We start from the raw sequence: 15,554 nt of genomic DNA on the forward strand, positions 1-15,554 counted from the left end.
GCGAACTTCTAGGGTTGCCTGAAAGCGACATGGGGTCTAATATATGGTCTGGTTCTTGTGCCATAGCACAATAGGATAGATAGACTTCCTCAATAGACACCCTGGATTACATTTATCACTCAATGGTCTATTATTTTGATCTAAGTGGGGTCCATTGCAAAACGCAACTAAAGCTGTAACTCCAAGTGACTATCATTATGATTATATAAATCTGGTTGTCTTTTGAAAAATAGATCAATAAACTTAAGGAAAGTTTTTGGTTATCCCAGGCATATCTCATAGGGTATTAGGGTTAAGTGTGTCTAGAATATGTTAATTCCGGGTTATGTGCGCCCTGGTGTGACTCGACCAATTTAATAAGTGCTTAAAGTAGTGTTGACTGCAGCCTCGCGTGCCCTATGGTATTCTTGAATTCAACCTAAGATATAGTGGGAGGATATAGGAGATGAATTCCATTAGGAGCTTGATCTTTTATCATGTGCTTCTTGTTAATGAGAGGTCTGGGATCTCATAGTGGGGAATAGAATCTGATTTCAGAGAGTTGATACTCAGTCACGATGACTATCCCAATAACTATACGAGGTTCTTATGGGCGATCATCCTGAACTCTTCTAGGTAGAAATTGATTTTACGAATAGGCTATCTGCTAGGCTTGAATCCTTTTAGCCTCTTTCTACTCGAAAATCATGACTCTCACTGTGGCATAACCTTCTGCATCCCAGCTAGATCTTCTTGCAGAGTTGAGTGCCATCCTTGGACACTCGAGCGGCAGCCATACAGAAGCTTCCGAGTAGCATAGACGCGCCCGCAAAGCACATCAACCCAGTAAACCTATCCCCTTCCCGGTCTTTAATAGCCCCTTCGATGGGAAGTCCAGTCAGAGCACCCAGGGCGATGGCCAGGCAAAAGCCTCCCAACTTGAACCCGATCTCATCAACCTGGTCATCCGTGAGGAATACAACACACGGAGGACCCAGACTGACGAAACCGCCACTGGCAAACCCAAAGAGCAGGGCGAAGACGATGATACCACCTTTAGAGGTGTGAAACTCGAGGGGAAGCCAAAAGGCCAGAACAAGAGCTCCAGAGAAACCAGTCACGATGATCATGGTATTGAAGGAGCCGATCCTATCGCTTACCCAGCCAGGTACGATACGGCCAAACAAGGAACCGGCGTTGGCAATGGCCAAGGTATACACAGCGAAGTCTTTGTATCCATGAAGCGAGGCCATCTCTGGGAGGTAGTTCAAGGGTGCGAAGAGACCCCACATGGTGAAGAAGCAGCCTAGGACGAAAAACACCCATGGTCCTTTCTTGGATCCGTTGATTTCACTGCTAGGAACGTTTTCTTTCTTTGCTGGTTGCGAGACTTTGCCAAGAGGTGGGAATGGGGAAGTGCAGAGAGCATTTGCGATGACTAAGAGGACTCCTTGTAAGAGTGCAGTCCAACGAACAGCAGTTGCGAAGCCGACTTCTTCGATGAGTCGAGGGATCATGCAGGGGTAGATCACACCTCCTGAGTTCGTGTCAGCCATTTCTGCCGAGGATACTCGTTGCTCATCTTACCCAAACTGCTCCCAGCAGAAACAATACCGACAGCCAAACCCTTCTTTGTAGAGAACCATTGAGTGGCCGTTGCCATGGCGGGGAGAGACAGACCAGCGGCGGCGAACCCAAAAGCGACACCCTGAGCAAGCATAACTTGCCAGTACTTTGTGCAGAGGCTCAGCATACAGACGGAGAAAACAGCCATGATACTGAAGGGGAGTAGTGTCTTGCGGCAGCCATAGACATCGATCATTTTGCCAACAGCGGGACCTAACATGAAGAGCATAAAGATCTGAAGAGTGGTGATCCAAGCCAAGGCCGATGACGACTGGTCCTTGAACATGACTTCCGAGTAGTACAGCTGAAACATGCCGCATCTAATACCAAAGGTTAGTGGACGGTTCTAGCGATCAAGTGAGGTCGGACTCACGCGTTAACATAGCCTACGGAGCAGAACTGCAACAAGAACGACCCAGCGACACAAGCCCATGCTCTCGCACCTCCATCAGGGGGGGTTCGGTCATTTTTCTCGGTTGGCTTGTTGCTTTCGAGCTCAGGGGAGTCGGACACGGCGGAGGAGTGCATCTTTTCACAGAAGTCGTTGAGAACAAACTTGGCGCGGAAGTAAGGAGAAGAAAAGGTCGAGACGATTCTTTTGACTTGGAATGCTAGGAGAACAATCGGGATAAGCAGAAGACAGAGAAAGAGATTCATGGTGAGAAGGTTTGTCTTTTATTTCAATTCGAAAGGTTATTCGGATTGGCTTCGTACGAGATCTAAGCAATGTTAGGCCGAGTTTAGAGACTCAAAACATAGAACTTACTATGTTGGCCAATATGATTTATCTCGGCCTTCATTAATATGGAACCTCGCACGAACTTGACCTCGTACGAACTCCACGGCCGAAGACTAAGACTAAGTTAGCACAGGGGTCTAAGTCAACAGTCGCTAAGCCCAATCCTCGTTGGCTTGGCCAGGGTACCCCTGTCAACGACTGTCATCTCCAACCTCAGTGCAACTCTCTTTTAGCTTGCCACCATTTTTGTTTAATACAATTAGATCTTTGGCCTTGATATTGCTTATCTTTGGTTTGATCGTACTATTGTTGATTTATCTCGACAGACTTTTTCGTAACTACTAAAAACATTTCACTTGGATTTCAAAGTTGAGTCGGTAATGGATGCATGTTGTGATATCAGCTTGAGATATACTTACAGCTATCTACCATGCGCCTAATTATTTGGCCTAGATAACGTCCGTTTTTGACTCGAAGTCGATACTAACCGTGCCTTGATGAGCGCCTGTGCAATATCCTGACTCTGTACATTTGACACACGATATTCTTATTGAAAGTTCATACGTCAAACCCCATCATCTGTGGTCAACTTATTTTGGAGTCAATCCGTTGTCTGCTTCTACGGCAGATTATTGACGGTCTCTCTCAGCGTCTTCTTCTCTCTCTCAAGTCGAGCGATGCACTGGTACAGGATTGACATCATAGTGCTCCCCATAAACTTCTCGAACTCAGCTCTTGTTTCAGTACTCATGATGGTGTCTTCTCGAGTTATTCTACTGCAGAGGTAAGACCGTAGCACGCCTTGTAGCTCCATATTGTTAAAGGGAGGGCTCGAAAAGCGCTTGATCATCTCAGGAAATGCGATCTGATCTCCGTAGATCCGGGTCCTTTCTGCAGCCAATCGGCCCAACTCTGGTAGCTGGTACTTGGTGCCAATCTTGTAGACATAGATGGCCGTGCGGAAATCAATGGCACAATTTTCTTGGTATGTGCCATGTACCTTTAAGTTGCTGTACTCCCCTTTGTGTATGTTGTGAAGAAGCACATGAGCCACATGGTAGGGAGCATCCGAGAAGACGAGTGTTTGTTGTCCCTTCCAACAGGCGAGGAATGCCGGGTGGTTCTTGAGAATTTCTTCAGGCACGGAAACCCAGTTCTTGTTATTGAAGTTGATGGTACGAGACGGTACCAGCCATGGTCTTGAGAAAAGGTCAGAGAGGTCTATGGGAATTTGGTATATCCAAGGAACATTACTTACGAGGTGCTGGGTCGTTCCTCTTGCCGATCACCTTCGAGCGGCGGGCACGATCTGTTGAGCCACGAACTCATGTTCGCATTTCGGAAGATATTATACTAGTGAAAGCAGCGGTCAGAGGAGCTCTGCTTTGCTTGTTCATAAGGACATTACTGCAGAGCGAACAGTTGCGATGTGCAGGATCCGTGGGATAGGTATATAAGGAGGAACTCAGAAGAGACTTAGTCTCTGGCTTCAGTATACGATAGAAGGGACTGGGTAGACTTGTCAATAAAAGGAGGAAATGCTTTTGTTTGAGAAGAAAAAATAGATGAAGAAAGAAAGTGAGAGAGAAGATTATAAGTAACAGGGAGTCATTGTCTGGAAAACATGACGTGGGTCCTAAACAAACGGCAAGCAAACAAACAGAATTCAAACCAATTACACGTTTATGATCATGTGGAACATATGGGATGGAACATCAGAGGTTTCGGTCACAAAACATGTGGTAGTTGCTGGTGAGACCTGGTTCGCTCTATTCGGCAGATGAGAAGTTGAACACTCCTCTAAACAACGCTTTGACTAGGTACTCAACCATTCTTCATGCGTATCGGAGACTCTTGTCTTATATTGTTTTGCAAGTTACCAATTGCTCTTATAACATATCTTCAGCGCGTTTGAGCCGTTTGATCGGGCACTCAATTCCAGCGCCTCACGCCCCAGACTGCATCATACAGTGTCAACCAAGTGACAACCAACCACCGTAGCACGCAGCCTTATCTAGTTACTGAGCTTGATTTATGGGCGCACCGTTCATGTCGTGGAGTCAGTGAAACAATAGCCGTAGCTCCAAGAGATCTGTAGTAACTGTCATCGCTGGCTGTTTGGGCAAACCCTTGTACCCTGTGATTGCCCCTGACTTATCGTTCAAATCCAAGAAAACGGCAATCACGTGCAGCATTCCCAAGCAATCACTTCATTTGCTCCGGCTTGTAGTTGTTGAGGTGACTACCTAGGGTAGTAAGTTTACTCGAGGACCGGGTCATGGATTCACAAACATCTAACCTTGGTGAATAGCCGTGTGAAGTGAGAGGTTTGCTGCCGTGCTATTATGTAGCTGACGCCGTAGAATGCACAATTATGTTACAATACTGTTTCGTTCTTGTGTTCTTTCAATCAGTAGATCAGTTTAGACCGGTTGTTGTGGCTGGAGTCTTTCCTCCGGCATCCATGGTTTCAGTGTTGGTTGGTACCTGAGGCTCCAGTCATGCACTCGACAAGGAGCGGGACCGAAGCTTTCATCTCGCAAGAACGTTAAAGAAAGCCTCCAGTCGATAGAGACATATTTACAGTAGGCATATTTGCCTTCAAATGTATCATCCTCTCGGAATCGAGGAGTTACAAGTCACTTCATCCTCACGATGTCTGAACTCCCTTTGTGTGTTACAATCATCCTGGGAAAGAAGTGCCACAGTGGATCAATATGTTGTGACTAGTGAATCTCCTTAGATGGTTGCAAGATCTCCGTAGTCTTCTGTGAATGTAAAACAAAGCAAAGATCAAAGCTTTCAGCGGCCCTATAGTAGCTCTGGTGCATGGTCGCGATGGGAAGAAATCCCGGCAGTTGGAGCCTAGGACCATCCGCTACTTCACCTTCTTTCGGCATTCTCACGAACAAAACATTAACGTGGTCAAGGCATATAAGGTCATAGATGGACTGTATTCTGGGGGATACTCTCAGCTAATATTACATGGGTAAGACTCCTTCCCAAAACCCCTCGTGATCATTCATATACTGACAAACTTCATCCCCATATGTCAGTCAGTTCTGTTGCAACCATCATTAGATGTCCATCGGCTCATCATGTTCGTCGTTACATTTCCGTAATCCATCGTTCCAAAAAGTATCCGTCGTTAGAGACCATTGCGGCTTACCAGCGGTGAACACCGGGCGGGTAGTTGGCCAGGTCGAGGTTGATCAGACCGTCAGCTCCAATGATCTTGAGCTTTCCGTTGCTGTCATAGGACTCATCGTCTGTCCCAGCGTCGGCCTCACTCTCAGCCTCTCCAGCGTCGGTGCCTTCACTTTCGCTTTCGACAGCAACTTCGTTTCCAACTTCGGTTGCTTCGTTGGCCTCGGTGTCTCCAACGGACTCCCCCTCCTCCTCGCCCTCTTTGTTGATCTTGGTCCAAGCACGCTCACGTCGGGCGACAGATTCCTTGAAACGCTTGATATCCTCATCACGCTCAGCATCAACGGTCTCCATGAGTTTGCCATTGACTTCGTAGTTGCTGGCGAGACCCGCTTGGACTGCAACCCACTTAAAGTTGAGCTCGGGGTACAGCGGTTCAAGAACGCTGTGGGTGTAGGCCAGCATGTAGGCGGGCTCGATGTATTGAAACAGGCTTTTCATGTATTCAGTTGCCTGGTCCTTCATCTTGGTGATTTCGCTGTATACCGCCTGTGAATAGATGTGGATGGCAAGATCATAGGCACTTTCGAGGTCCGGGCGGAGAGTGAACTTGTGTACCTCATGGAAAGGGACTTTACCAGTGTAGAAGAAACGGATCATGGCGTCGATGGTCTCATTGGGAGCGAATGGGAGAGAAATGATACCCCATTTAGTGACTCTCTGGACGAATTCAGGGCACGTGTGAAGAATCGCCTCGGCGTGGACGTACTCGACAGTAGGGCCCATCTCGCCCCCCTGCATGGCACCAAAGTAGATGGCAACCTTGGCGCTATGGATATCTCTCGTCAGTACTTGTTGGCGTAAGTTGGTAGAAGTGTCAACTTACCCCTCGCCAGTCAGTCGCTCCGCAGGTCCAGGTTCCTGCATGGTTGCTATGCCTTGGGGTGGAGGCAGTGACCTAAGTTAACTTCAGCACACGCGAAAAGAAACAAAGAATAAGAAGAAGTGAAAAGGCCACTCACGCTTTTGTTTGTTGTTGCAGTAACGTGAAGAGGTTGACTTCGAGCGGAAGTCGAGGAATGTTTTGAAGGTGAAAAGAGGAGAGAGGAGAAGAAGCTCGAACGCGAGAGAAATGTTTTGATATACAGTAGGTAGTGCGGTTTGACGTGTGACGAAAAAGGCATCGGTGCCCTGGTGACCTATTTTACAAGGCACACCACACTAACAAAACGTCATTGGCCTCCTAAACCAGACGCTCATACGCTACTCTCCTGCAATTCAGGTATCTGGTCCTCTAAAATCATCCTGCATGAGCACTGAGTGCTTGTCTACAGGCCCCATGCCCTCACAGGAATATGTATGTGCGCTCCCTGCTATTATCCCTCTCCAGACAGTCCAGCATATCTTACCACCCTATCTCCCAATCTTCTTCCACAGCTTGTCGTCGCTTCTTGATGCTCGTCTTGACCTTTCATTATCATCCCTTCGCATCTGCGTTGGAGGGGGATAAAGCAGGCCTATCCATGACTCGGCTGTGCATCGTTGCCTTCGAGTGACGCTGACAACTCTGACATCCGACAAGCGTTACACGCGTCTCGCCCTTCTAATTATGCTTATTATCACTCTCCTCACCAGGGTCATGACCATGAACACCTCGTATGCATTTATACTCCAACCCCTGACTGACTTTTCACTCTGGTATCTACAACTTGTACGCAGTAACTGACCACCGCAAGTCCTCGACGTGTTTTCGGTGCGTAGCGCGCTTCTAGGTCGAGTATCGATCACACTGTTTCCCCAAACGCAACATCATAGCAGTAGAACTCCTTAGTAACGGTTCGACACTTGGCCCCCTGGAGCTCTTTGCTAGTCTTGAGCCACCGGGAGACATCAGACCTTACCAAGACGGCAGTTCGGATGCTGCAGCTCGCCGTAACTCCCATTCCTTTCGCAGTGCCCTTTATGGCTCCGGAAGGCCTCAAGGTGCTTCAAAGTCTAGAGGCGCTTTCTCGAAAACCGCTGTATTCCAGACCAACCTAGCATACTTTGCAAGATGAGCATCGTCACCACCTTCCCATATACTTGGGTCTCTCAGGGGCCTTTGCTTGACACGTTATTTGTTCCTTTGGTAACCTACCTTGCTGACAAGAGCGCGCTACAGGACCCTTCAGCAGCCCTGCTTCAACAAGTATGCAACTCGCCGGGATGGCTTCTTGACTAATACGACAACCGCAAAGAAGTGTACCTTCCTCACCATCAGCTATCCCAACTCTTATGGACCTTGAAGCACCCTCCTCGGGAAGCAATTGGTTGTAAGGTTGAGGAGTGCGCCCCAGGAGACGAGTTCGAAGCACCGTGTTGCCGCGGAGGGCCCCTGAGTTAGCCAGACAATCACTTGGACCTTGGAGGTCAATAAATTGCCTCCTTACCGCTCCCAGTGGAAGAGAAGCCCATCATGTGAGCTTTTTTAGAACCGCAGCGGCGCTCCAGCTCTGTCATGACACTCTCAGGGGCTGGCCTAGTTCGGTACGCTCGGCCGCCGCTGGAGACTGTTGCATTCCCACAGGACTACCGCTATTGGAACAAACCTATTGTTTTGACAGTTTAACGACAACAGCAGATAGCCTCGAAGTTAAAGAGGCTCAGGGGTTGGGCACTCTTAATCCGAGACATGCACTCTCCTGTATAGACGTAACTACTCCATCAGGGGCTTTCACTATTCAGTCTTACTCTTGCAGGCACTCTCAAAACAGTAAAACTACCCAAGTGAATACCTTTCTCATTGTCGGGAGTACTAGGTGGTTGAAGAAGCCAGCAGGCTTGAGATGTACTCTCCTCATCCCAATAGGAGGCCAGGATACCATTAAGTTCCTATCATTCTACTATTTCAGTTGCAATACCGCTGACCCGCGCTGTTTAAGTAGCCATCATTGGCATACTCCTCCCTATGATCAAGGTCGACGATCCCCGATGTCCCTCGAAGTCCCCGCCACTAATATGTCTTCGCAGACTTCCAAGAAACCACCCTTAGAAGCTCACCCCAAGTTCAAGACAGAAGACATAGTTACTCCCAACCTTTGCCCCATACGGCCGAACCGCTCCATGGATCCAAGAGAAGAATGCCATCGGAAGACCGTCCCTTCTTAACTTCGTTTGCGTCCTTCCAAACCCACCACCGAGAGCCCAGCATATTTCAACTCCAATTTCATCTCAATTAACTGCTGTGGCATCACCAATTTGGTTCGAATGTAGATCGGCGGTTTGTCCCGTTCTTTTTGACGGATTCACTACGAGCTCCCCTTACCCCTGAGTCTCGAAAGCCATGTGAACTTGCTTCCATTGGACTACACCCACCATCTTATTGCGGCACGGGGATCTTGAAAACATCTTCTTGTCGATCACATTCTTATACCCAGGCAATCTGGAAGATTGGGGGATGTGTTGACAAGGTTTCTCTCAAGTACCAAAATTTGTGCCAGACCAACGGAGACTCGGGCAGGCAGACCTTAGCTTTGGCTATGATTAGACAAGCTTGCTGCCGGTATTCGAAAGGTTCCCCGACATGTTCTTGGTAACATCACACCAGTTGCTCTAAGCGTCATGTCGGCCAGCGATGAAGCACTCCACTGCCGCCATAGCGGCCCTGGACGAACAAGCGAATAGAGTCTGTTCTGAACCGAGAGCTGAAGACTTTCCGCTAGCCGTATACTTATTGGCTTCTGAATCAACACGCATGCGAGCTTCCAATCTTCCTAATACTGAGAGGTCACGGCAAGCTATGGGGAGTCTTTTCCTGAGTGCCCTTTACCGTGACAGGATGTACACTACCAGCTAGGTGAGTCCTTGCTTCTCCTTGGCGGGCCAGATCTGATTCATCCCTGCCTCTTTGGTGGAAGCATTTGCTCCTAATGAATTTCTGCCTCTTGACAGTATGGGATTCCCTTCTACCAGCGGTGTACGGGGAACTGTCAGGCTGTCTGCTGAATCCAGTAGAGGAACAAATGTTAACCCCAAAGCAGAGCAGACAACCCGAACTTATGTCGTACCTTTTGCTTCTCCCTGGCCAGAATACCCTTGCCGCCATCTCCAATTCGGTTTCCCTGCTCGAATACCTTGTTATTGTCGGCCTTCCTTATATCATCGACGGTTTGACCCACGTATGGAGCAGAATGCAAAGGTCGTAAGTGAGGCATTCCTGCTCTGACGAGGGTTGTGATGTTATCGAGTACATTTTCCTATAAGAACATTGCGTGAGTAAGATCACCAGATATGATGGGCTTATACCATGTACTTCGAGTCTAAGCAAACGTCTTCTAGTTCGCGGTTTATATATGCCCCTCCTCGTTCCCTACAAATAGTGTGGGAGGATCTTTCAAGTCAAGATTGATACTCCCCTCGCCTATATATCCCTCGAAAGTATCTTGTCCCAGGTTCAATGCTTCAAATCAAGTTTTTAGGTCGGCGTGTCGGCATCTCTGGAAAGGATACAGCATGCTTCAACCCCACGGTTGGAATGCTTCTTGGGGGGCAAGTCAATACATACTGGGAAAGTCCTTTGTCGTGGCTGTCGTATGTTCCTCCCAGGGCTTACTTCCTAAGACTCAGCGCCTGGTGGCCAGCATCTTCCAGGAGACGCATGCCATATCTTGTTAATTGGAAAGCTGCAAGGGGCTCGAAGGGAAATTTGGTCTTCAGGACGGTTCCAAACTGAGTCCATGGGCCAACAACATGTTGCTTTCTTTGTCTCTTGCGTGTTTTCCTGAACCTCAAGGCGATTTGAAAGAGTCTGACTGAAGATATCATCACCACGAAACGATATAGCTATACATCTCTTATCTCCAGGCAGGATCTTTGGTCAAGCGCTCCCTGTGTATGTATATTGATACATTAGCCGGCGCAAACTTGCTTTGTAGGATTGCTGGATGCTGGAAGCTTACCCTTCTTATATATACTTGCAGGATCCCAGAGACACAAGAAGGAAACAGTGAGATGGAAGCTCAGGTCTTGCCTCACTTTCCAGTGAAGATATTCCAGTCAACGTGATCCAGCCAGGTCGGGAAGCACGTGCGTATCCTGGGTGGTAGACTCAGCCCGAGGCTCGCTCTTCACCCACTAGATCTATACTACATCATTTCCATGCCTCTCCATCATTGGTATCATCACAGCTGTCTCAACGGCATCATACCGACTGCTAGCCCTCGCGAGCCAAGTCGTGAGAGACCTGAATTGCCTATTGTCTCCGGCGAAGACGAAAGACACTTCAGGGCGCTTCAGCATAGGGACAAGAGACATAGTGTTCAATTATAATAGATTTAGGCGCTTCCTTCTCATATCCAGGTGATACATGAGAACCTCGTCTGCAGTTTCCTGCAGACATTGTCAGTTCCTAAGACATACGTAACGAAATCAACGATCCTACTGCGCCAGCACAACGCCAGATGCGATACACAGTGCCAATGTTATAAATATAGACTAACACGGAAGGTTGAATTGCCCGATTGTAAGCGTATATGTTGTATATAAGTCAGGGGGCAATGACAGCTCAAGGAAAAGGAAGAAGTGGGAAGCAATGAGATATACATACCTCAGGACCGCATATAGAGGGGTCAGTGGGAGTCTGGTTTTCTTCCGAAAGGGGTGCCAACTCGTCACGAAACTGAAATGCTTGTTACTATTTTGGCAAATGTAAAATATGTCCCAAACGGCAAAAGGCTTCTTTCTTCGCCTCTTCCATATGTTGCACGAACCCATACAATTGATCATTTGCTCTGCCAACACTGGCATCTCAACGATATCAACGTCAGTAGCCGCAGTATACCACACTCACTAATCGCCCGTTGTCCCCAATCACTTTTCCTATCTGTGACGTTGCCTAAGTAAAACTTGGCATAACGTGGGTAACAGCGTACCAACAGCGTTTTCCCTTGCCAACGTCACTCGGCCAAAAATGGAAAAGGTTACACAAACACATAGCAAGAGATACATGAGCCTGTATACTAACCCGGGTACCTTTGCCATAAGTGCGCAATCATATGCTAGACATATAGTCTAATGCTGTGACTTGAACACGCACTCGCTCAGCAAACTGTGTCACCAACAAAGACCACAAGCATCAAGACCATACCACCATGTGCAAACATAGACTTAGACACCCTAGGCTACACCAACATACCAAAAATGCGGAAGCATCTGGTATTAAACACAAGCCGCATGTCCCGTATTGTGCTTGTAGGTAATTGTTGTACCTCACTTCAAGTCAAGTCACATATCACAGCCTCAGGCTTAACTAGGTAAATTCCGTCTTTTTGCAACAAAAAACATGGCCCCAACAACCATGCTCTGATAAAAACATGCTCTTATACCTTCTTCGCTTCCCTCTAACCACCCAATAAATATCTCCATCACTTTTACGAGCCTCTAACCCTCCCAAGTGACAATCATGATTCCAGAACAAGGAAACGAATCGTAAATAATCACATTACTGCCACACTTGTACGGTATGTCTAAAACCGAGACAAAGCTTTCGATACATCATGATCCTTTCAACGCCCGCTTTGCTTCTGTTGTTCATCTCTAAGCGACCGACGCGATGACTAGCGCAGCCACATTCTCCTCTTCGCTTCGCACCGTGATCTTTGTCGTGACACCAGTTTTTGATGAGTAAGCCATCCGTACGTTGGCAACCACCCGACCTCCACCAACTGTCTTGCCGAGAAGCTTGAGAGTGTGGGTGGTCTGGTTAACGGGCACATCAGTACCCTCGAGAGGCTGGAGCGACAAAGCCTTTGTAAGCTGCTCTGTAGCGTCTGTGAAATTGTTAATGCCATGTCTTCTATGAACTCAGCAATCGACTTACCCGCAATGCTCTCCATACCGCTCAATTGGAGGGTTTCTGTGACCTCCTCTCCAGAAGCACCAACCTGTTCCCAGATGTGGCTGAAGTTGCCAGCGAATGTGGGAATGACGTAGTCACTGCCAGCAAGGTCGAATTCGGCCACCTCGTACTCATCATCGTAGCCGGAATCCTCGGGCTCACCTGTTGAGGGGTCGATCTCCTTGCTGGTGAACTTGAGGACGTTGGAGAAGGTAGAGATGGGCAGGGAAGCCTCGCCGCCAACCTTCTTAAAAGCGACATAGACCTTGCCGGGCTCATCAGTTGCAAGTTTCTCAGCCTGTATGATGAAGACCTCCTCGAGCTCCTCCTCGTCTGCGGGAGTAGCGACAACGGAGACGTTCTCAAGGACAGTGTCGGGCAAGGTGTTCTTAATCTCATATTGGAGGACAATGTGCTCCTTGAAGATGTGCTTGACCAGGCTGACAACGTACTCAGTCTCGGCCTCAGTGAGCTCGATAACAGGTGAAGACTTGAGGACACTGCCAAACTCCTTCATCTCGGGGATCTCGAGCAGCTCCTGGGCATACCGTTGAGCCTGAGCAGAGGCAGAAGCAACAGCCTCGGCTCCGGTAGGCTTGGTGGGGCCAACCTTGGGAGCCTTGAGTGTAGGGGCAGTGGCAATCAGCTTCTTGGATCGGTCCTCAGCGTCGGCCTGCTCCCGAGTAACCACAGGAATCTTGGCAATATCGAAAGGACTATCGAAAGCGGACTTGTCGTCTGATGTGACGTAGAGGACAAGCTGCTGCTCGAAGTATGGAAGAGAGAACATGTTCTCTGTTTGCGCATTAGCAGTAATCCACAGTCATCTGTTAATTCATGCTCACCATTCTTGACAAATCGAGCAGCCATCTCATCATCCTCCTCATTCATGAGCTTCAGGTTGAGGGCAGCACGATCACGGACCTCATCATCGACATCATCCAAGCATCGTGTGAGGAGGACACGGACACTGCTCTTAACCTCAGGGTCCTTCTGGCCAACACCGAACTTGGCGAGGGCAGTGACAGCAGCAGCTCGCACAATGGCGTTCTCAAGAACAACTCGGTTGTAAATATATCGGATATACTTGGTAGGCTGAGCGGTCTTGGGACCCTCGAGACCGATAAGGTGAAGAATGCGGACTGCCAGCTTAGTGAACTCGCAATCCTCAATAAATTCGCAGAGGTGGGCGAGCGCATCCTCCTTGGAATCAGGGACAAACTTGATCAAATCGAACATGCTCTCCACAACAGCCCTCTTAAACTCGTATCCGCCCTCATCGCGCAGTATACCACTGAGGAAGGTAAGCATACCAGCTTGCTTGCTGGGAAACTTGAGGCACAAGGTTCGGATAGCCTCCACAATTGTGATCTTGAACTCGTCGGTAATCTCGGACATGAAGGTGGAAATCTGCTTCATTAACCTGTCGACACTGGCCTCGTTACCGGTCTTAAGGAGCGTGGTGATGGCGAAAGTGGCAATGGATCGGTTGCTGTTGGAGATGAGAAGCTCGATATCGGGATTGCAGGCGTTGACGGCGGTAGGCTTGAAGCTGGCAAAGTTGTGGAGGATTCGGAGAGCGGCGAACTTGGTAACAGCGCGGGGAGAGGTGAGGAAAAGCTGAAGAACGTGGACAGCTTGCGCTACCTCAACATCAGTAACATCTCGCATGTCGCAGATAGCTTTGGCAGCCTCAAAGTTGACCATTTCGCTCTTGTGTCGCAGCCAGCCATCGAGAAGCTGCATCATGGGTTTCCTCAACGAAGCGTCCTCCTCAGCGAGCTGTGCAGCAAGTCGAACCAGCATGATGATAGCAGCGGGGTTCTTGAGAGCACCAGGAGCGCCGAATTGCTGAACCATCTTGACAAGGGCCATTCGGTCGTGCATGCGCATCTGATATAGGAGTCCGACAGCGTGGTATTGCGACATGGTCGAGTGGTTCATAGGAACTTGGCTGCTTGAGGTGGAGAATCCCAGGGAGAAGCCACCAGAGGACTTGCTGGAAGCAGCGGCCTCCTGGGTCTCGCTCTGCCATCGTCGGACGACATCCTTGGCAATGGGAAGGAGGTGGTATGAGGAAACGAGGGCGGCAGATGATACGGAGGGGTTCTTATCGACAATTGCGGTCTTCATAACTCGTTCGATCGATTGCACGGTCGTGGCCTTTACAGTGTCAGCTTCCAGGGGTGTCGGTGTATCTTATGGCAAAGCAACCTACATCAATAATACGGCAGAGGGCGCGGATGGCATTGGGTCGGTAGATAGCGTCGGTGCTGCCGCCAGTATCTTTCATAATCGTGCTGGTAACCATAATAATATCCTCAGCTGAGTTGGCGAGCTCCTTGATAACAAGGTGGACCATCTGTCGGAGACTGGCATCCTTGTTCTGGAAGAGCTTCGAGATACCGAAGAAGAGGGTTGTAGCTTCGTTGGTGGGGAACTTCTCTCCTGTGTAGAGAAGGAGAGCGATCTTGGTAAGCAAAATGCGACATCGTCGAGGCTGAATAGGGGAGCTGTTGAAGAGTCGTGCTGTTGAACTATTTAGCTTCACTGTGGGGGGGGAGAATAGGAATAAGGCGATTGTGGGAGACGGACCTTCTTGGAAGACTTGAGTTCGGTCAACCTTGACCAGCCCGAGGTCGGCGTCTTCGTCCTTCTTGCCGTAACTCATGCTGGGCAACTGGGTTGAGGTAAAAGGTTTGGTCGAGGGAGACTTGAGGTTGCGGTCGAGGCGCTCCTAAGGTAGAATCACCACGTCGCAGTTACGCTTCAGGGATGAGTGGTGCCGCATCACGTGATCTTATCAGCCCCTTATCGGACGGGATTCGTGTCAACTTTGGCATTGGCTTCAGCTTGGAGGTCGACGGTAGAAGGTCAATTGCCAAATCTTCGGTCTTTTATAGTGATTAAGCTTTCTCTCGTGTCTTTCATCTTTGCATCTCTCATGTATTTGGCATTTTCATATCCTATTGTCCCACTGGTATGGCCACCGTCCTAAGGCAAGGTTGCTGCTGGAGAATGGAGCACGACAGCTTCAGGTACCCGCAGCGTTTCAGATGCTCAATTAAACTTATATTGATGCTCTAACGTCTCCTAATAGCTTGAATAACTACTAGAAATTGTGTAATACATTATGATTATCATATTTATATGTCAAAAAAGAGTTCCTGAGGCCTTTTCCATAGCTCT

The 15,554-nt window shown here is 48.6% G+C and overlaps 4 protein-coding genes across 4 annotated transcripts; all 4 read right to left on the reverse strand.

Moving 5' to 3' along the window:
* Window positions 1–722: 722 nt before the first annotated feature.
* J7337_008765 (uncharacterized protein) lies at window positions 723–2,262 on the reverse strand (the record flags this gene model as incomplete). Its single annotated transcript, XM_044826373.1, has 3 exons — window positions 723–1,516; window positions 1,567–1,925; window positions 1,979–2,262. 3 exons carry the CDS (start codon window positions 2,260–2,262, stop codon window positions 723–725), a joined length of 1,437 nt encoding a protein of 478 aa, XP_044679290.1.
* Window positions 2,263–2,963: 701 nt separating this feature from the next.
* J7337_008766 (uncharacterized protein) lies at window positions 2,964–3,673 on the reverse strand (the record flags this gene model as incomplete). The annotated part of the gene is made up of 2 exons (XM_044826374.1): window positions 2,964–3,543; window positions 3,603–3,673. 2 exons carry the CDS (start codon window positions 3,671–3,673, stop codon window positions 2,964–2,966), a joined length of 651 nt encoding a protein of 216 aa, XP_044679291.1.
* Window positions 3,674–5,509: 1,836 nt separating this feature from the next.
* On the reverse strand, window positions 5,510–6,418 carry J7337_008767 (uncharacterized protein; the record flags this gene model as incomplete). Its single annotated transcript, XM_044826375.1, has 2 exons — window positions 5,510–6,320; window positions 6,378–6,418. 2 exons carry the CDS (start codon window positions 6,416–6,418, stop codon window positions 5,510–5,512), a joined length of 852 nt encoding a protein of 283 aa, XP_044679292.1.
* Window positions 6,419–12,064: 5,646 nt separating this feature from the next.
* On the reverse strand, window positions 12,065–15,036 carry J7337_008768 (uncharacterized protein; the record flags this gene model as incomplete). The annotated part of the gene is made up of 5 exons (XM_044826376.1): window positions 12,065–12,297; window positions 12,348–13,160; window positions 13,211–14,528; window positions 14,584–14,894; window positions 14,961–15,036. The coding sequence occupies 5 exons, from the start codon at window positions 15,034–15,036 to the stop codon at window positions 12,065–12,067; spliced, it is 2,751 nt and encodes a 916-aa protein (XP_044679293.1).
* Window positions 15,037–15,554: the final 518 nt, after the last annotated feature.

This window comes from Fusarium musae, chromosome 6 (assembly GCF_019915245.1).
Source record: "Fusarium musae strain F31 chromosome 6, whole genome shotgun sequence".
Taxonomy (NCBI): domain Eukaryota; kingdom Fungi; phylum Ascomycota; class Sordariomycetes; order Hypocreales; family Nectriaceae; genus Fusarium; species Fusarium musae.